Consider the following 21,751-nt stretch of genomic DNA (forward strand, 5'->3'; position numbering starts at 1 on the left):
CCTCAGTGACCGTGCTGTCTAAGGATGTGCTGTCTATACTGCACAACATAATATACCGTGCATTTAAAACACGACATGTCAGAAACTTGCCTGGTGGGCCAGCGATTAGGACTCTGAGCTTCCAGTGCAGGGGGGCACGTGTTCAGTCCCTGGTCAGGGAACTAAGGTCCCACATGCCGAGTGGCACAGCCGAAAAATAGTTTAAAAACTTAAACATGACACTTCAGAAATACAGACTTGTTTGTAAATTTAAGACTTTCCCCAGAAACTTCTGTTCATTTTTAGGAGTGTGGAAATTGGAGAAAAAGAAGTAATGAGACAATGATATGAACAGGAGGACATAGGGTATAGCAAATGAGGAAATGAGCATTATAGCAGAATTTAAACAAGCAATCAGTTCGATTCTTGGGAAGCTGAAAAACTTGTCTCGTGTCCAAGTAAAGATAAAAGCAAAATATATGAACAGCAGTCCACTGCCAGCCGTGTTACACCTTTGTAGGGTACTTGGCTAAACCCAGTATGTGCAACATTTGCATTTCCACTTATCCCAAGCAGTTTTCTGACTCATGGTGCAGAGAATAAAGCCCGTTAATTTCCCAAGTGATTTAATATCTGACTAATGATGTTTAACCATTAAGATGAGGAAATTGACAATATTGATAATCTTGGAGAGAAATGTATCTGCTTATTTTTGTACTTAACCAGCAGATTTTAAATAGCTTTGGAAATATCATGATGGATTACTCTCTTACTATTTCATAATATCGGTTTTCTTTAAAAGCATTTTATGAAATAGGGATCACTTTTCCATTGGTCTCTTTTTCCTCTGTTATTCCGAATAGCTTCACGTTCATTCAGGCACCCCTCTGAGATAACTGTAGTTTGCATTTCAGACCATCACAATAAAGCAAATACCACAATAAAGCAGATTACTCAAGTTTGTTGGTTTCCCACTGCATATAAAAATTTTATTTATACTATACTGTAGTCTGTTAATTGTGCAATAGCGCCACGTCTAAAAATGTACATGTGCTGTGTGCTGTGCTTAGTCGCTCAGTTGTATCTGATTCTTTGTGACCCCATGGACTGTAGCCTGCCAGGCTCCTCTGTCCATGGGATTCTCCAGGCAGGAATACTGGAGTGGGTTGCCATGCCCTCCTCCAGGGGTTCTTCCCAACCCAGGGATCAAACCCAGGTCTTCCGCATTGTAGGCGGATTCTTTACTGTGTGAGCCACCAGGGAAGGCCAAGAATACTGGAGTGGGTAGCCTATCTCTTCTCCAGGGGATCTGCCTGACCCAGGAATAGAACTGGGGTCTGTCTATATTGCAGGTGGATCCTTTACCAGCTGATCTACCCGGGAAGCCCCAAAATGTACATACCTAGTTAAAAATGTCTTACTGACGGGCTTCCCTGGTGGTTCGTTGTTCAAGAATCCACCTGCCATTGCCGGGTCCATCCCTGGTCTGGGAAGATCCCACGTGCCACGGCTCAACCCGTTCGCCACAACTGCTGAGCCCGAGCTCTAGCGCCCGTGACCCACAGGTACTGAAACCCATGAGCTCTGGAGCCTGTGCTCGGCAACGAGAGAAGCCACTGCAATCAGAAGCCTGCACACCGCATCTAGAGAGTAGACCCCACTCACCGCTGCTAGAGAAAGCCCATGCGCAGCAACCAAGACCCAGTGCAGCCAAAAATAAATATTAAAAATTTTCTTACTGATAAAAACTGCTGACCATCATCTGAGCCTTCAGTGACATGTAGTAGTCACATCAAAAATCACTGATCACAGATCACCATAACATAAATAATAACGTTAAAAAGCCTTAAAATATGAGGAGAATTACTGAAATGTGACCCAGAGATACAAAAGTAAGCAAGTGATGTTGGAAGAATGGCACCAACAGACTTGCTGGATGTGAGGTGGCCACAACCTTTACTTTATAAAAAATGTAATTAGTATGTGCAGAGCACAATAAAGTGAAGTGTTGATACAACAAGGTCTGTCAATATAACAAAAAGAAGGCAGATTCAGAGTATCATCGTTTCTTCTGTTTTAAGAAGAAATACTGCATCACTGTCCTAGTAAACGTTATCTTCTCATTTCTGAAGTTCAGATTAGCTGGGAAATGCTGTGCTTTGTGCAGTGCTTACATCCTTAGAATATGTTTCCCATATCCTGAAGTTATTTGTTACGACAAAATTGGCAGTTGGAGCCTCGGAACAGGACAGAAATGGTACTTGGATTGTGTCCTGTAAAGAATAATTGCTAGGTGTCTGTGTTCAAAAACCTTAGAACTGTAGACCAGGGGTCTGAAAATGGACTTCTTCCATAGGACTTTGAGGGCAAGGATGTTGGTGAGCCAGCTGACTGCCATTTAAACCACATGCAGCTCTACTGTGTAACATCTCTTTCTGTCTCTCTCATAGGCAGGCATGTTCTTTGAAGCTCTTTCTCACACTTCCCTTTTCCATTTTCAAATATGCCAAACAGAAAAACATACATAATCAACTGATTCAGCAACACGTGGTACCCAGATGCTGGCTACCTTCATTAGCTCATGTTTGGTTGATCTAGGTTGACATGTAACCTGTTAGCATCACCAAACACTGTAGAAATGTATAAGAGATTTGGAGTCAGAGGCTTAGATTCAAATCCCTACTCTTACATTGTCTGTTCTTAGAGATATTACTTAATTTCCCCAAGTTTCTGTGTTTTTTCTTACCTGTAAAGTGATGTCAATTACTGACTTTAGGGACTGCTGGAGAATCAAAGGAGGAAATGCTTTTTACAGGTAATTTGTGAATAGGTAGGATATATATGTGTGCATCTCTACCCTTAACCATGTTACTGAGACGCGTTTAGTGCTGATTCTGAGATGTGCTTATGGTACCCGAGTGAGGCAGTAGTAGTTTTACATGGGCAGTGTTCTCATTTTTCTTCACTTGTGTCCTGCTTTGATGAAAAGCGGTGTTGATTGGATCAGGTTTCAGTCTTACTGGACAGATGGTGATGCACTGTCAAGGTGAAATTGGGGGATGTCCTGATATTAAGGGTTCTTTCAATCCTGGAAGGCCGTTTTTGTTCGTATAGCAAATACTGGAAAAAATGAAGCAAATGCTACATTTGTGTGAATTCCTTCCAAGTTTACTTCCTTCTTACCTCTTCTACTCCCTCTGCCCTCTCTCCTCATCGCCTTCCCTTCCTTCCTAATCTCTTGTGTCAGTATTCAATCACTGACATGGCTTGTAGACTAGCAATGACTTGGGCTAAATATTTTTAAAACAAATGACTCAGAAGATGCTTAAGGTTGTGCTGTGGTTACTGGGCATGAATTACTTCTTGAATTTGATTTCTGTTGGTTAGATGACCTTCATTTTTTTTTCTGTCTTTTTAGGAAACTTGGATTTAACTGGTCAGAAGCAGATATTCAAAGCAGAGAACAATCCCTGGGTTACCCCTATCGCTGACCAGTTCCAGCTTGGCGTGTCCCATGTTTTTGAATACATCCGCTCCGAGACGTACAAATAGTAAGTAGACAATGATTTTCTGAAATCTACTGGTTTTATGGTATTTATAATTATGCCAGCTTAACAACCAGACATAGTAATTGTCTTTATTTATAGACTATTTTTCATTCACATTGTCAAAGGAAACTTATACTAGTTTTGTTTAGAAATCTTTTAAGGTGTTAAACTGGCTGAATATTCATGACACTAAGGAAATTCACCAGACACATTAAGATCAGAACATATTCTTTTCTCCTTTGAATGCAGAGAATAACAAATGTTGTGAACGAAATTGTTAAGTGGTTTATTTATAAAATCAGTAGAGCATACTAAGAAAGCATCATTCTCTTCTTTAAGAGAAAAGATAAGACAGAAAACGAGGCGGGATCAGCTGGCTTAAGTCACAGCATCAAAATCTTTCAAGTCCTTCCCTCTGGTCCAGGGCACCCCTGGGGGGTCCAGCATTAAAACCTAAGTATTCCCGCCTCTCTTTTCCTCAGTATGTTCAGGTGAGAAGGAATTCTGCCCCCTCCACCTGCTCTGTTGTTACTGTGTCTTCTGTTACTATTTTCTGCTCCTCCGGCTCACCACCCCCAAATTGAAGTGGTCATTTCTCTCAGTGCTTCAGTGACCGTCTAATGCTGAAACCTAGCCACCTCTAGTTTTAAGCAACTGCAAAAGACTTGAAACAATTCATAGTCAAGTTGAATCTGTTTCTGTGTCCAGTACCAACTTGTGAGAATTTTAACATCCCAACTCTTAGAGAAGACCTCGGGGATCATTAAAGGCTGAAGTCAGTTTGGAGTCTCCCTTTTTTTCTATGGGTATCAGCGCTATCCCCTGCCCCCCAGCTCAACACGGCTTTCTCCGAATCTGTGTTGGAACAGTGGGTCAGATTTAACTGGCAGGGCAGAGTCCTGGCCCATGAATGGTCAATGGTGGTCCTGGTAGTACGAGTCCTCCTGCTGCCATGTTCCTGGTTACACATCTGGGACTCCTTTTGGTATATTTCCAGCAGACAGAATCACAGAGAAGGTAAACTGTGAAAGAACAATGATATTCAAGCAGAATAAACTGAAATTGCCAAAGTGATGCATATCCTTGTATACGAATGCAACTTGAAAGCCTGGTCTAGGTTTCTTTTAAGATGATACCTTAACATTTTTTTTTGACATCTTAATATTTATCTTATGTCATAAGACTTACTAAAGAGTAAAATGAAAGATGTGTAGGGGGTGTGTTATTGTTTCATGAACCACATAGATATGAGCAATTATTATACATAGTTTTTTTTTTTTAAATGAACATAGCTCAGGGTTGGAAATTTGTCTAGTTCATCATGAAAAAGTGTGAAAGTATAATTGCAAATTAGCTGTTTATTCGTTTGGTTTCTCTTAAATTCTTAATTGTTGCTAACGTCAATTTTAGATTAACCTCTAATGTTTCATTAGTGAATGGAAGGTTATGCAGTGCTTTGGTTTGTAGGGTGGTGTACTGTTAGAAAAACATTGTACATAATAACTACAGAAAACTAAGCTACTATTAATCCAGAATTGGGGGGAATACTCTGTTGTTTATTCTGGTTAATGATTTTTTAAATCTACTCTAATTTAGAATTTATACTAGTACACTAATTTAGAATTTACAGAGAATTAGAATATAGTGCATAAGAAAGTGCTTCTAATTTTCATTTCACTTTTAAGAGATTACATTGTGAATGTATGGATTTTGAGTACATTAGAGTCATTAGGCAATGAATCACAATTATGTGCTATTACAGGCAGTTTCTGTTTATTTGAACGTCATTAGGATTCTGGATAAAGGAGAGGTGTTGACTGAGTTTATTGATACTTTATTTGAAAGGGAATCTGTGATCCACTTAGTCCATGACATGTTTGGAGTATATATTCTTGTCTGTTTCAATAGCATTTGATATTGGAGGATCAGAGTCATCTAAGCAATTTGCCCACTGGCTTATATTTTACATGATTTCCTCTTGGAGAATTTTGTTATCTTTTGTCCAGTTAAATCACCATGAAACAGCTTAGAGAAGCATGGGAGAGCCATTGTCCCCTTTGTAGGGGTGCCAGCCAGTACTCTGTTCACTGATTTGAAAAGAGTATGTGCGCCTCTGCTGGGAGAATGCCCTTGACATTAAACTCCTGGGAGCAGGGACCTCCCTAAAGTGAATTCTCTTAGAGTTCTCCCCTTCTCTCCTCCTTGGGAAAGAGAAGAATGTTAACCACTTTCTGTATCCCAGCTTTCTGCCCTCCTGTTCTCCTAGTGCAGCAGTGACCTTCATTCCTTGATCAACATACCAGCCAGAAACAGGGACTGTGAACCAAGTAAGACACTGCCTCAAGCGCTCAGTCTGTTTTTTAAAAAAATATACTTGTGCAAAAATGCCATCACTATGTTTTACTGATTTTTATAATTTAAGGTCCTCTTTTAGAAGAATAAGTATATGTTTGTATATCCTCATATAACTAGAAATCAAACTTGATTCTTTTTTTTTTAAGTAGTCACTTCATAATTAGAGGACTTGTAGGATTTCTCAACTCTCTGAAAAAATTAATCTAATTAGCAGATATTTGGCTACTTTTGTAAAGCTGTACATGTGATGACTTGCACGGAGGCAGTTTATATGTTACACTGATATTTTTTTAAACAAGGCACATGTCTCATTTGGTACCTTAGTCTTAGATCCTTTATTCTAAAACCTGTGGTTTCTAATCTTCACTTCCTCATCTCTTTTTATATAAGTCACATACACCCCTTCCAATTAAAAAATCCTTTTTTTAACATATTGATCTTTAGCCTGTCATAAAAGCGCATTTTAATTTTTTATTCTGGCACTTAAAATACCAATGAATCTCCTTTTTTTTCCTCCCCTTTCTAACCAATCGACCCATTACCTAAATGAGAGCATTAAGAACTCACCAGCTCATCTCATTTCCCTTCGTGTCCCTGGTTGAGGTTCAAGGTGACCTTCCTGTTCCCAGCGCATCCTAAGAGGCCTTCCGAGAGTCTCGAGCAGCGACAGTCCAGGGAAGATGAATTATCTCATTTCCAGACTCTTAACAGACTCCAAGAGGTGACATGGATGTTTGAAACAAAACAGGGAAGTCAGTGTTTAGGAGGAATTAAAATACTTGGCAGGGATTTAAGTGGATGAGGATGGAACAGGAGGGGATGTGGGCAGGTGTGGGCTGGGAGAGTGCTGAGAGGCGACTCTTCAGGAGGTTGTTTTGGGGTACATTTGGGGCATTCATCGCATCCTGATGATTCCTCAGACGGAGCTCCCTCTTTGTTCATTTATCCTACTTTCAGCAAAGGGAACATATTGGCTGGTGTCATTGTGTTGCCCGCTCGTTGTCACTTATTCCCTCTGTCAAAGGAATTGGCTCCTTCTGGATGTCGACGCTCAAACCCTACAAGCATGTTAGCGTTTTCGGGCTATTGTCGAGTAACTTCTGTTTCTGTGCAGAGTTATGATCAGATCGTCACCGCTTGTTAAGCTTCCAGGAGGCAGATTTTTTTTTTTTTTTTTTTTTGGTCGCCGAGAGAAGTCAGATTGGAGTCAGGATCTTTGACAAGATTCTTTGTGAAAGGGAGTAACTCACACTTTTCACATTTCCATCAAGGAAGGTGGATGGAAACTGCAAGCCATTTTAAAAGCTGACATGTTAACTCTTAACAAAAGAAGAGGTTTGACAAATGTTAAGCGGAAACGGTGTCGGTTGAAAGCGACATTTGGAAAACAGGCATTCTCATGAAGGCTGCAATTTGTAATGCCTGGCAGTCCTAAAGCCTCATTTCCAGGTTGGCATAACTCAAAAGCTCCTTCCCCGTCATTCTTCCCATCTTGTGACTTTCTTTGCTGTCCATTGAAAGGTGCCACACACACTTGCTTTTCTGTTTTCAGTCCCATACAAAGACATTCATACTGTTATTCAGGTTACTTAATGGAAGCATTTTAACCAAGCAGTGCTTGGGGAGTGGTGGGCATTGATGGGAAAATGCAGGCAAATTGCTCTTCCCTTGGAAATCTGGCAAAATAAATCATCCTGTGTAGTTCGTAAGGAGGAATAAGGACTTTGATTCTGCTTCATATTGTTTCTCAAGCTGTTTTACTTGTACAATTAAGGCAATGTCTTCCTTTGTTCTGCACCTTGGGCAAACCTGTTAGAGGCTGGAGTGACCATGTTGTTATTGTTTAGTCGCTCAGTCGTATCCGACTCTTTTCAACCCCATGGACTGTAGCCTGCCAGGCTCCTCTGTCCATTGGATTTCCCAGGCAAGAATCCTGGAGTGTGTGGCCATTTCCTTCTCCAGGGGATCTTCCTGACCCAGGGATCAAACCCACAAACTGGTGTGTTGTACATTGGCAGGCAAATTCTTTACTGTCTGAGAATAGCCATACCTGGGCTTTCTTGACTACTATATCCTGTAATGACTTCTGACTTAGAAGGTCCTTACATAATAGATACAGCTGGTCTACCAAAAGGCTAAAAAATTTTGAACCTAATAGGTGATCCCATTGATTTAAGACAGCCCTTTGCAGAAGGAAATCCTCTCTAATAAAACTCTCCAAACATTATTTTTCGGGTGAAGTGTAAAAATGGATGCACTGAACAAGCAGATGGTTTTATAAATATCACAGAAGGCTGGAGGAGAGGGTTAATCTGCCAGGACCTTGCTAGCAGTTAGTGGACTTCTTTTATGTAGTGACAATAGATACGCAAGAAGACAGAGACTTTTCTCTTTTATTACTGTATCTGAAAATAGCTCTACCTAAGCCAGAGAAGCACAGTGTTTCTTTACATTAGACATGAAAAAGAAGAACCAATTTTTCCTAACTAAAGCCTTCAGACGTAAAGATTGTTTTTAAAAGCTGACTGTGTATCATGCTCCTGGTAATTTATATTTCCTTTATAGATGCTACATGTGTGATCGTGGTTCTTTCTTTAAGTTAATAAATGGATTCTCACATTTCCTCCATAATACAAAAAATGATTCAAATTTTTGACGTTTCTGGACCTATTTGCATGCAAATGTGTTCATTTAACAAACCTTGCTAAAAAATACCAAAGAGAAAAAGGAAACCCATAAAATATGTTGTGTTTTGGATGGTACCATGTCGCATCCCTTATTTCATGTTAACTTTCTTTTTTTTTTAATTTTTTAATTTTTTTTACTTTACAATATTGTATTGGTTCTGCCACACATCAACATGAATCCGCCACGGGCTCATGTTAACTTTCAGTGATGAGAATTACATATAATTCCTTTTTCTCCAGCTAGTATGTTACCAGTATAAGGAGTTGACAAATGTTAATTCTACTGAGTTAGGTCAGGACAGGACATAACATCACCCTTGGTCTTTGACTTGGTCCATCATCTCTTTTCTTTGTGTAGCCATGAGCTATTAATTGCCCTGGTAAATTTATCTCTCCCCTCTAAAGGAAGAAAACAGATTACGTGAGGTAGAGTGCAGGACAGTTCTTTTTCTCTTCCATTTTTGATAGATTGCTTACTGTAATTTACATTTAAAAGGAGTTTAACTTTTCTTCTTTTTAAGTTGTTTAGTACTGTTATTCAGATGTACTTCAGGGATCGTTAGTATTTTTCCTTTTTCTTCGTGCATGTCCATTTCTTCAATGTATAAAGTATGTACATGCCTTTTGAAGCTTTCCTATAATTTTATAGCTCATGCGAAACAGTTCAGTTTTTTAAGTGGACAGTTTTTTAAGTGGACAGTGCTGCCCATTTGACATGTCCAGTGGACCTGGAGCTTGAGAGGGAACCTCCATCCCCTTAAGCTGTAAAGGTCAAAGGTGAACTCTGCCAGGGTTTGGAAACGAGCTTCAGGAGGCTAAGTTGGAATTTCTGAAAGTGTCCAGGAAACCCCATTTTATAGGTGTGCTGAAATGTCTTTCACTCTGACGTGCCTTAGATGCAAGTACAGACTTCGGAAAAGGCTCCCTCAAGTCTGCACGTTCACTCTCTGGTCCTGGGAGGCAGTCACTCCTCAGCCACTTTGTGCTGGGTGAGCACTGTGGGATCACGTTTAACCAATGAGCTGAGGCTCTGTCGGTCTTTTTGCACTTTATTTCATGACTAGGGCAGTTACCATGAAAAGAGTCGCGAATAAATTTAGAGGGGCAAATGAGAAAAAACATAACTGCTCCATCAAGGCAAGAAGAGTGATGTTTATTCTGATCCTTATGCCACAAGAGACTTTTATGCGTGATTTTAAAGAGCAAAACAATCATGTCTGTCTCTCCTCTTCACTGTGCATCTCCTCCTTCCTTGTATATTGACTCTCAAGCCTGCCTTCAACCTGTCTTGTGCAGCTGTAATGTACAATATGATGTATTACAGTATCAATTTAAGGTAAATAGAATACAGATAATTTGTCCCTCTTGACAGAAGGAAAATCAACATAGTCTAGGCTCCATCTACACTCCAAAAAGGAAATCTGTCAGGTTACTTCCTCTTCCAAAAGAATTATTTTGAGTTCCATTTTTCAATGATACTCACTTGAAATGATCATATCGAACTATGAAATATTGACCTACTCAAAGACGTGGTCCACCCTACATATTGATAACCTTTATTAACTCTCAGCAGTCTTCAAGTTCAATGCTGGATGCTTTCTGTCCAGCTAAGATGAGTTATTGCCTGCCTTTGCTGTTTTTATTGGAGAGATAAATTAATAAGTGGCACTTTATAATCAAACAAAACTGTCTAATTTCTATTCTCTACATGGTAATATCTTATTTTATTACATGCTGATTTTTTATTGAGCTCTGGTCTCTTATTCTGTTCAGGCATTGTTGGGGTTTTGTTTTTTGTAATTTTTGACAGTATAGTGTTCTCCTATAATGTTAGATACTGTGATTTAGAGTGAGTAATCTTATGAAAGGCATTTTTGTCAACTTAATCAGATAGAAAGTATAAATATGAGTTTTATGTCCACTGACGTTTACTGATATCCAATTTAGTCATCATCTATTAAGGAAAGAACCCTCTAGATTTTGTTCTCTTGTGTTTGACTATATCATTTCATATGTATTTTTTAAGACTCATAATGTAAAAAGTTTGTGGTCAAGACAATGTTGTGTTCTACTGTCGTAGTTTTCAAACAGTCTCATTTGGAACCCATACAGTTTCATCACCTTCAAAATGTGTATCCTTTTTTTTTCTCCATCCCGTGACACAGTGTGTGTTTAGAAAATACATAAATTGTTATTGAGGTTTTGGTTATTTTACTTAGCAGGGTTACTGAGTAAGCACCCTGCCTTCTTTTATTTTATTTTTTTCCTGCTGCTACCTAATTTTGGCTGAAATTTATTATCTTAACAGCTCTAGAAGTCCCAAGATCAAGGTGTGAACAAGGTTGTTTTTTTCTAAGGTTTTTTTCTAAGGTTTAATCTGATTACCCCATAAAGACCCTGCAGTCTTCAAATATGGTCACATTCAGAGTAACCGCACGGTCCAGCCCCTAACACTGTTGTGACTCCACTGTATTCAGTTCTCTGTAGTTTCACCCTGTCTTTCTTCTCTTGTAGCCCCCACAGCCTCCCTGTAGGCACATTCTCTTTATCAGTAAATGTGTTTAAATGCATGGATGTGAGAGTTGGAAGAAGGCTGAGCGTGGAAGAATTGATGCTTTTGAACTGTGGTGTTGGAGAAGACTCTTGAGAGGCCCTTGGACTGCAAGGAGATCCAAACAGTCCATTCTAAAGGAGATCAGCCCTGGGATTTCTTTGGAAGGAATGATGCTAAAGCTGAAACTCCAGTACTTTGGCCACCTCATGCGAGAGTTGAGTCATTGGAAAAGACTCTGATGCTGGGAGGGATTGGAGGCAAGAGGAGAAGGGGACGACGGAGGATGAGATGGCTGGATGGCATCACTGACTCGATGGACATGAGTCTGAGTGAACTCTGGGAGTTGGTGATGGACAGGGAGGCCTGGCGTGCTGCAATTCATGGGGTTGCAAAGAGTCGGACATGACTGAGCGACTGATCTGATCTCTGATCTGATCTGTGTTTAAATGCCTCTGGGAGGTCTAATCCACCCCTCCCCGATGGCCGGCCACAATGCCTTTCTTAGGCATTTGGCTTTCAGACTTAAAAGCTTCTTTCAAAACACAAGGATTCACCATTGTTTCCTTTTAGGGACACCAAGGTTAGGTTCTGTTTTGGCAGAGGGGTCAGTGTTTTTATTTGTAATCATTCTTTAAGAACAGACTGTGTTGAAACAGAAGCTGGTTAGAATCTGAAGATCCCTTGGGAGTGAAGGGCAGCTTACAGAATGTTCTACTTTGTTGAATTCAGCTAGACAGTTGAAGAAGGGAGAGTTCCACAGAGCACCCACCATCGGACCTTGCCTTGTTACCTTTCGCAGGAATCTGTGGCTAGAAGATGCAGCACAGGGGTGGGGGTGCCTCTGTGCTCCTGGTGGCTTCTTGCTCTGGGGCCCTGACTGGTAGATGTGGAATCGTCTTTCTCTCTGCTTTGTGGTCCTGCCTGGTGGCTACTGGTGTTTTGCCCTGTACGATGTGAAGAAATCAGGGATTTCTTCTTCTATCTTGGGGTTTCAGTAACCACATTTGGAGCCCTTTTATCCCATCTTGCAACCTTGTCTCAGGAGATTTCTGGGGTCTTAACTGGACATGGTTGAGACTACTAAGGCCAGGGCACTGAATTCCCTTCTCATGTAACTAAAGCTGGTTAGCTTCTGCAGTGCAGGGCAGATATCAGACATGGAGAGCATGTTTTCAGATAATGCACCCTGGCGTAAATAGCCAGTGATGGACTTTGCTGGGACCTGTGAGGAGACAGAGGGAAAAAAAAGTCTGTTCTTGGAGCATTGATCTTAAAGGTGGCTCCCAATCCCACTTTGGTCAGGGGCAGATAACTTCATCACACCCATTTTCAGCTTTGCCATTTTAAAGGAAAGAGATTCAAACTGGGTCATCTCTAAGAGTCACCTCAGCAATGAGTTCTAATTCTCAATTCTCTGTTTTTCTGGGAAACGTGTTTGATTGTCTGTAACAATTCATTATTTTTTTATTTTAGTTTTATTCTTGATTTTGCCCCCATGTGGATTTTACTCTATTGATTTTTTTTTTTCTTTTAAGGCCATGGAAGATGATGATGACTCTGAATGTAAATTGTTACAGGAAAACAGATACAAGCTAAAATGACCAGATCAACCTTTTTTATTCTATATTTTATGGAATCCCTAATATATGTTTGGCAGTAACTTATTCATACACATGAATTCCTGACACTTTTGATTCTTCAGACTTATTAATCAGTGTAGTCAGCACCAGAGCAATTTTATGAGACTTACCAGTCATCAAAAATTTATTATCAGATAAATCAAAGAAACAACGAGCATCTTAATAGGGTAGAAAAAGTGGCATGTAAAGGATCGTTTAAGAATGTGCTTTTTTGTCGGTTATGTGTTATATTTACAACCAGTATCAGCGCGCTTACTCATAATTTCATGCACCAACCCAGCAGGGTGCAAGTCATCTTCTTAGGTAAAACCTTTTCTCTTTATTTTTCTCCAGTAGAATATTGTGTGTGGTCTGACTGTAAGACTGAGAAGCACAATATATACAGAAGGTAGGAAACATCAGGTTCCAGGGTTAAGCTTATCGCTTTTCTTTGAAAACAGTATCTACATTTTCTTCGGAATTTCATTACAGTTGTCATCCAGCCTTAAGACATCAAGTCTCAGTCCTTTCCTTTGGGACAAAATGGCTAGACTTGAGCTCTGTGAAATGGCGTGTGGAAGTAGCAGTCGACAGATTGCCTTTGCTATGGCTGGGGCTCCATGTGCACCTCCTGGCAAATACGAGATGCAAGCTCTGTCTCCCGTGTTCCTGGCACTGTCTTGATAGAATGATTCCGATGATATAATCAAAGGCTTGGGTCTTTGTTCTGTGAGATGAGCTGCTTGGAGGGGAGTTTTTCTATCACTCTAGCCCTGTTGAGAGTGTCCCAGAATCTCACTATCCTGTGGGACAGAAGGACCTTGGTAGTGACCAAATAGGAGCTGCTGCTAAGTCACTTCAGTCGTGTCGGACTCTGTGCGACCCCATAGATGGCAGCCCACTAGGCTCCTCTGTCCCTGGGATTCTCCAAGCAGGAACACTGGAATGGGTTGCCATTTCCTTCTCCAGTGCATGAAAGTGAAAAGTCAAAGTGAAGTCGCTCAGTCGCGTCTGACTCTTAGCGACCCCATGGACTGCAGCCTACCAGGCTTCTTTGTCCATGGGATTTTCCAGACAAGAGTACTGGACTGGGGTGCCATCACCTTCTCTGAAATAGGAGCTGGGCTGCCACAGAAGAGCCCTGATGGAGATCCACTGGGGATGAACCCAGAACCACAAGGCTGGGTTACTTTCCATTAAAAATACAATCTACCTTTCTACCTCAATTCGCCATCAGTGCTGTTTTCTCTGCCTGGAATGTTCCTTCCTCATATTACCTGCTGAATGTCCAGTTATTCTTCAAGAATCATGTTAAATATTGCTTCCTCAGAAACCTTGCTTTCCAAGGGTTTCCCTGCTGCTGCTACTGCTGCTAAGTTGCTTCAGTCGTGTCCGACTCTGTGCGACCCCATAGACGGCAGCCCATCAAGCTTCCCTGTCCCTGGGATTCTCCAGGCAAGAACACTGGAGTGGGTTGCCATTTCCTTCTCCAATGCATGAAAGTGAAAAGTGAAAGTGAAGTCGCTCAGTTGTGTCCAACTCTAGCGACCCCATGGACTGCGGCCTGCCGGGCTCCTCCATCCATGGGATTTTCCAGGCAAGAGTACTAGAGTGGGGTGCCATTGCCTTCTCTGAAGGGTTTCCCTACTGCCCATTTAATCTAGGTTCCTTTTATCATCTTTCTTCTGAATCTTCTTGCTTGATAGCAATTTTAATATTCAATTGCTAGTTTTAATAATAGTAGTAGTAATTATGAACAGTGACTATTTACCATGTGACAGACATTGTGCTAAGCTCATTATCCCAGGTGGCGCTAGTGATAAAGAACCTGCCTGCCAGTGCAGGTGACAGAAGAGATGTGGGTTTGATCCCTGGGTTGGGAAGACCCCCTGGAGAAAGGAATGGCACCCCACTCCAGTTTTATCACCTGGAGAATCTCATGGACAGAGGAGCCTGGTGGGCTATAGTCCACAGGATCGCAAAGAGTTGGACACAACTGAGGTGACTTAGTATGCTTTCAGCAGTTTTTAACTCAATATTTCTGTGAATACTACCAATATTTGGGAAGAAGAGTTAAAAGTGCATGTTTTCTCTCCTTTAAGAAATTAATTTTGGGGAATTCCCTGTTGGTCCAGTGGTTAAGACTTCGCCTTTCAATGAAGGAGATGCAGGTTTGATCCCTGGTCAGGGAGCTAAGATCTCAGATGCCTCGTGGCCAAACACCAAAACATAAATCAGAAACAATATGGTAACAAATTCAGTAAAGACTTAAAAACAAATGGTCTTCATCAGATAAAAACAAAATCTTAAAAAAAAAAAAAAAAAACCAGCTAATGGTTTTGGAAGCACTATTGCAGATTCCCTCATGTCTGAGGGCACATTGAGAGCACCTGGCACCCTCAGTGTCTTACATGAATGACCCACCGTCTCATGCAGAAGAGCCCCTGACAGGTCACCCCAGTGTCTGAAAGGAAAAAGCCAATCTGACATTGAGAAGAAACCAAGTTGTCATTCTCGGTTTTTGCCAGCACAGAATAAACAAGCCTCAAGACATTAAAATGCATCCTCAACATACTAAGTGAAGATGCCGTCTTCACAGTGGTTTTGCATTGTTTGTGTCGATCTTGTTGCCCACGCTTCTCATATTGGAAATGAAACCGTTGCTTAACTTCAGAAATGAAGGAGTTATATCTGAAAGGGAGACCTTCCTCTCTGTGAATCTGTGGGTCTGTGTCTTCTCTTTGTCCATCAAGGGAGTGTTTTACCGGGCCTGTGGAGTGTGTGGTTTTGATTGTGAATGTTGGGGATGTTGCTGAGGAAGACAGAGCAAACCAGGACAGGTGGTTATCCCAAGTGGGGGAAGCTTGATGCCTGAGACAGGGAGGGAGGTCACATTCTTTTCATACTTCACCCTTTGGTACCTATTGAATGTTCCATTTTCTACATGTATTCATTGTTGAATAGGTTATTTTTTAAAAAATGTAACTTGCAGGAGAAAAAGAGCAGGGGGTCCTTCCCTGGGGTTCAGTGATTAAGACTGCACTTTAAATGCAGGGGCCTCGAGTTCGATCCCTGGTTGGGGATCCTGCATGCTGCTCGGGCAAAATAAAAAAAAAAAATTAACCTACACAGCCCATGAAGTTACGAAGGAAGAAACCACAAAGAATGTAACTGTGTAATTGGTTGTGTTTATTGTATGCCCCCTTTCCATTTATCTGTCTAGATTGAGTGGAATCATCCATTCTGATTGGTCTTTCTAAATCGAGGTACAGTCGAAACCTTCAGGGTCACATCACCTCACAAATATGTATACTGAGTCTTGGAAAGAGACTTTTAAGTGAGAGCTCGAGAGAAGATCTCTCACTTCACACATCCACCCTCCCTGTTCTTGGCTTAAGCATTGTGAAATCTTGCTTTGTTTCTAACACCTCTCAGATTGCATCAGATTTTCCTATATCCTTGAAGGAATCTGTAACAATCCAGTTTTCCTGCAGGTCCCAGTGTGACATGGGGAAAGGAGGTCATCACAAAGACATAGCAAAAGAGACAAAGGAAAATAAAAAAAAAAACAAGACTTACTTCTTCATTGAGTTTCTTTATATTGGGATATTTTCCCACCTTAGATTTTAAGGGATTGAAAGGTAAGCTTTTAGAAAAGATATTTTTAAGGTCACAAGAGGATTTGAAATATGGAAGAATGGATCTTATAAAAACTGATTATATTAGAGGAAGAAACTGAGCCTCAGATTCCCATATATGAGGCATGGATATTTTTTTGTTTTAATTCTTCTCTCATGTTTAGTTTTTTTGGCTGTAAGCAAAGGTGACGTGTGTGTTTCAGACTGTTTATGTGAGATTAGGAGCATCTTTAATCTGTTTTTGTGCATTCTCAATAGAAACTGCGTGAGTGGTGATCTTTTAATAGAATGTGTCTTGCAACTAGGAAATTTCTTTTGGTGCTAAATTCTAGATAATTCCTAAGGGATGTAAATTTTGTCAATAAAAGTTTTTATTTTGAAATACTTAAAATCTTGAAACTGTAATATTGTAAGTTTTCTGAGACCACCTTCTGCTTCATTTTTGCAAGTGTATTTAATAAGACAGGGCGACAAGAAAGATACTGGTCATCAAGCTGATTGAATAAAAATATCCTTCACTAATTTTGTACTGAAGCATGGTTAGAAAAAGAAATAATGGTGTGTGGGGAAAAGGTTCCTTCAAGACCACCATGTGAGGTGCTTTCCTGGTGGTCAAGTGGTTAAGAATCCACCTTCGACTGCAGGGCACGTGAGTTTGACCCTGGTCGGAGAATTAAGGCTGTGAGACCACTATATGAGGGCTCCCCTGGTGCTCAGATGGTAAAGAAATGCGTGAGACCAGGGTTCAATCCCTGGGTTATGAAGATCCCCTGGAAAAAAGAATGGTAACCTACTCTAATATTCTTGCTTGTAGAATCTCATGGACAGAGGAGCTTGGGCAGCCTACAGTCCATGGGGTCACAAAGAGACGTGTCTGAGTGACTAACACACATACACGAGTGCATTCTGCAATACATGAGTGTTGGTTTTATTGTGGCTGAAATACTAAGAATCTTAAGCAACTTTTACTAAGAAAAATTCAGATGCATGATAGAGTCAGATACTTTCAGTATCCTTTTTTTTTTTTTTGTATTCGTATACTAACATCCAGCTGGATCAGTGAGTAGTGACAGAAGTTGCCTCAGTTACACTAAGAGAGAATTCACTTCCATTGACTTCCTGCAGTGTTCCAGGCCCTGGTAGGTTCGTTGCAGGCTTCATCTACGAGGATCTCTTGATTCCATGAGATAGATGTGGGTGTTTGCCCGGCTTTCAGATGAGTGAAGGCCTCCGGTTAGTAACGTAAAAGGGCCAATAGTTTACCCAAGTCGTAGAGCCAGAAATCAAAATATATTGACATGTACACACTGCGTTATTTAGAGTAGAAAGCCAACAAGGACCTACTTTATGGCATAGAGAACTCTGTTCAATATTCCGCAATGACATATGGAAGAAACATTTGAAAAAGAATAGGCGCGTGCATCACTTAGCTGTGCACCTGAAACAGACTTAACATTGTTAATCAGCAGGACTCCAATGTAAAATAAAAATTAAAAAAAAGAACAATGTCTCATATTCACCTTGTTGCTTTTTGGGTAACATCAGGAAAGAAAGGGAGGAAATGCTAAGTTTATGTTGAACTCTCAAAGAGAAGTCAGTATATGAGGCTTAGCAATTCATTCATGATCATTCAACTTTTCTAGTTCTTGAATCAAATCCTGGTAGGTTCCTTGCAGGCAGAGTGAGTCAGACAAGAAGATGAAGACCCGCCAATGTGAGATCATGAGCCATGTAATAAACCTGTGGATAATTCTGTATGTTCAGTTCAGTCCACTCAGTTGTGTCTGACTCTTCGTGACCCCTTGGACAATAGCACACCAGGCTTCCCTGTCCATCACCAACTCTTGGAGCTTGTTCAAACTCATGTCCATCGAGTCAGTGATGCCATCCAACTATCTTATCCTCTGTTGTCCCCTTCTCCTCTTGCCTTCAATCTTTCCTTTCCAAAAGGCATCAGGGTCTTTTCCAGTGAGTCAGTTCTTCGTATCAGATGGCCAAAGTATTGGCATTTTACCTTCAGCATCTGGTCTTCCAATGAATATTCAGGACTCATTTCCTTAGACTTACTGGTTTGATCTCCTTGCAGTTCAAGGGACTCTCAAGAGTCTTCTCCAACACCACAGTTCAAAAACATCAATTCTTTGGTGTTCAGCTTTCCTTATGGTTCAACTCTCACATCTATACATGACTACTGGAAAAACCATAGCTTTGACTAGCTGGACCTTTGTTGGCAAAGTAATGTCTGCTTTTAATATGCTCTCTAGGTTGGTCATAGCTTTTCTTCCAAGGAGCAAGCATCTTCTAACTTCAGCTGCAGTCACCATCTGCAGTTATTTGGGAGCCCAAGAAAATAAAGTCTATCACTGTTTCCATTGTTTCCCCATCTATTTGCCTTGAAGTGATGGAACCAGATGCCATGATCTTAGTTTTCTGAATGATGAGTTTTAAGCCAGCTTTTTCACACTCCTCTTTCACTCTCATTAAGAGGCTCTTTAGTTCTTCTTCACTCTCCGGCATAAGGGTGGTGTCATCTGCATATCTGAGGTTATTGATATTTCTCCTGACTATCTTGGTTCTAGCTTGTGCTTTATCCAGCCCGGCATTTCACATGATGTACTCTGCATATAAGTTATATAAGCAGGGTGACAATATACAGCCTTGACCTGCTCTTTTCCCAATTTGGATTCTGTATGTACAGCTATGGGAGAGAAAGGTCATAGCCTCAAAAGCACATTAACTGAAGTCTAACTGTAAAACAGCATAAATGTGCGGCCTTCAGTGGATGAATACACACTGACCAGACCATCCAGGTTACTCGCAGGAATGTAGATTTGTATTTGTCATTCTGGAACCATCCACATAAGGGGAATCAGAGGTGATACAGAAAACAGTCTTTCAGGAACTGAATAGCTGGGGGAAAAAGACACTGTTTCAGGACCCCTGTAGGGAATACAGGACGGGGACCTGGTTTTACAGGTGGCTGATTTGATTCAGTTCAGTTGCTCAGTTGCGTCTGACTCTTTGTGACCCTATGGACTGCAGCAAATCAGGCTTTCCTGTCCATCACCAAGGCCCAGAGCTTGCTCAAACTCAATGTCCATCGAGTCACTGATGCCATCCAACCATCTCATCCTCTGTTGTCCCTTTCTCCTCCCACCTTCAGTCTTTCCCAGCATCAAGGTCTTTTCCAGTAAGTCATTTCTTCGTGTCAGGTGGCCAAAGTATTGGAGCTTCAGCATCAGTCCTTCCAATGAATATTCGGAACTGATTGCCTTTAGGATTACCAGTTAATCCCTAATCTGAGTCTGCTCTTTGGCAGCTATATTCTTTACCACTGAGCCACATGGGAAGCCCCAAAAGAAATGATGCAAACGCACTTATTTACAAAACAGATACAGACTCTCAGACTTAAAGAATGAACTTATGTTTGCCAGGGTGGAAGAATGAGGGAAGGAATAGTTAGGCACTATAGAATCGGCATGTACACACTGCTATATTTAACATGGATAACCAACAGGCTCCATCCTACTGTATAGTATAGGAAACTGCTCAATGTTATGTGGCAGCCTGGATGGGAGAAGAGTTTGGGGGAGAATGGCAACATGCGTATGTATGACTGAGTCCCTTTGCTGTCCTCCTGAAACTGTTACAGAGTGTTCGTCATCTTATACTCCAAGATAAAATAAAAAGTTAAAAAAGTATTTCATTGCTAAAAAATGCTAACCATCCTCTGAGCCTTCAGCAGGTTTTAACAGTAACACCAAAGAGTGCTGATTACAGATCACCATAACAAATATGATAATAATGAAAAAGCTTGAAATTCTGTGAGAATTAGCAAAATGTGACCCGGAGACAGGAAGTGAGCAAATGCTGTTGGGAAGATGGCGCCCATCGACTTGCTCCATGTGGGGCTGCCACAGACCTTCAGTTTGTGACAAATGTCATTTGTGAAAGCGAGATAAAACAAGGTCTGCCTTTGCGACCTTCTGAGGTTTCGTCTGTTCCCTGTTTATTTTCTTAGACACTAATATTTGTCTTTTAACACAAACAGCTTTACCCTTGTATTCAGTTTCTCAGTGGCCTTTGGCTACCCCTCCTTCTCTTTCAAAATCGGCACCTTGTCACCAAAGCACTTTCCATGTCATTCTGCCTAAAACAGACCCCATTACGCACCCTGCCCCTAACTTTATTTTTTCTGCCTCCTCCTAGACGGGAGGTTCCTCTCAGAGCAGGGCCTTAGTTGAGAGCACTGCTGTGTCCCCAGGAGCCTCTGATGGCACCTGGCACCTGGTCGGCCCTCAGAAGACTTGATGAATGGGAGTTGTTCTTTCAGCTGTACACTGTAGCCTGCCGTGTAGACATTTCTGCTGGAGGAAATTGTCTTTAAACTGCACGTTGCACAGCCGTTACACGTTTTTCACATTTCCCTTTTCCTCTTACGTTTGAATTGCTTCGACTTCATGATATTATTAGAGCCGCTTCCATCACCCAAGAGTTTCTGTGATGTTGCCAAGGCTGCAGCCTTCCCCAGCCAGCTACTTCTCACCTCATCTACCAGATCTTTGCAGCTGGGCTTTGGTTTTGTGTTTTCTGATACATATATAATTATTTATTTTGGCCTTGCTGAGTCTTCATTGCTGCACAGACTTTTCTCCAGTTGCAGTGAGTGGGTGCTGCTCTGTAGTTGTGGTGCGTGGGCTTCTCGTTGCAGGGGCTTCTCTTGTTGTGGAGCACAGGCTCTGGGGCACACGGGCTTCAGTAGTTGTGGCACGTGGGCTCAGTAGCCATGGTCCATGGGCACAGTTACTCCTTGGCATGTGGAATCTTCCCAGACCAGAGATCAAACCAGTGTTTCCTGCATTGGCAGGCAGATTCTTTGCCATTGAATCACCAGGGAAGCCCTTAGCTGGACTTTGAAAGAAACTCCACACATGGAAGTTTAGGAGGTGATAGTGGGGGAAAATCCCAGAGCTGCAAGTGGTTAGTTGCCCTGGACTCTGCCCATGAGCTTGGTTTTGTTTTTGCATCAGCCACCCCGCCATCCTTTACCATACACCTGTGCATGGAGGACTTAGCTTTTGGCTGCTTTACCTTAGAACACAGGTGTTGCTTTATCCTCCATCAGGATATTGTGAAAGAGTCTATTGAAGGTGACTTGGCAGGCTTTGAACCATAGTAATTACTAAAGAATAAACATCAAAGAAAAGAGGACGAGAGAGGGAGATAGCCTCTCCTCCCAGCCTTCAAAATATGTTTTGTTGACAAGTCAGAAAAACAACTCTGAACCTAAAAACCTAGATGTGAAAGGCCAGAAGGAATCCCTTTGACATCACTCAAGGAACCAGAGGACTCCTGTTCAGCTGCATTGAGA

At 41.3% G+C, this 21,751-nt stretch overlaps 1 protein-coding gene across 16 annotated transcripts in view; it reads left to right on the top strand.

Moving 5' to 3' along the window:
• The window catches only part of RSU1 (Ras suppressor protein 1), a 208,150-nt gene that overhangs the window by 104,456 nt on the left and 81,943 nt on the right, over positions 1-21,751 (top strand). For 13 of the 16 annotated variants that reach the window (XR_015139587.1, XR_015139588.1, XM_086334189.1 and 10 more), the window contains one exon: positions 3,398-3,530. Coding sequence is in view for 14 of the 16 variants with exons in the window: in XM_086334189.1 (XP_086190315.1) it covers positions 3,398-3,530 (133 nt within the window). In the remaining 2 variants the exon portion in view is untranslated. Of the gene's footprint in view, positions 1-3,397; positions 3,531-11,083; positions 11,232-21,751 lie in introns of those variants that run through there. The other 3 variants (XM_086334183.1, XM_086334185.1, XM_086334196.1) reach the window with 1 other exon arrangement.

The sequence above is a fragment of the Bos grunniens genome, chromosome 13 (genome assembly GCF_055505025.1).
Source record: "Bos grunniens cultivar Pamir isolate PY7600 chromosome 13, Bosgru_T2T1.0, whole genome shotgun sequence".
In the NCBI taxonomy this organism is placed as follows: domain Eukaryota; kingdom Metazoa; phylum Chordata; class Mammalia; order Artiodactyla; family Bovidae; genus Bos; species Bos grunniens.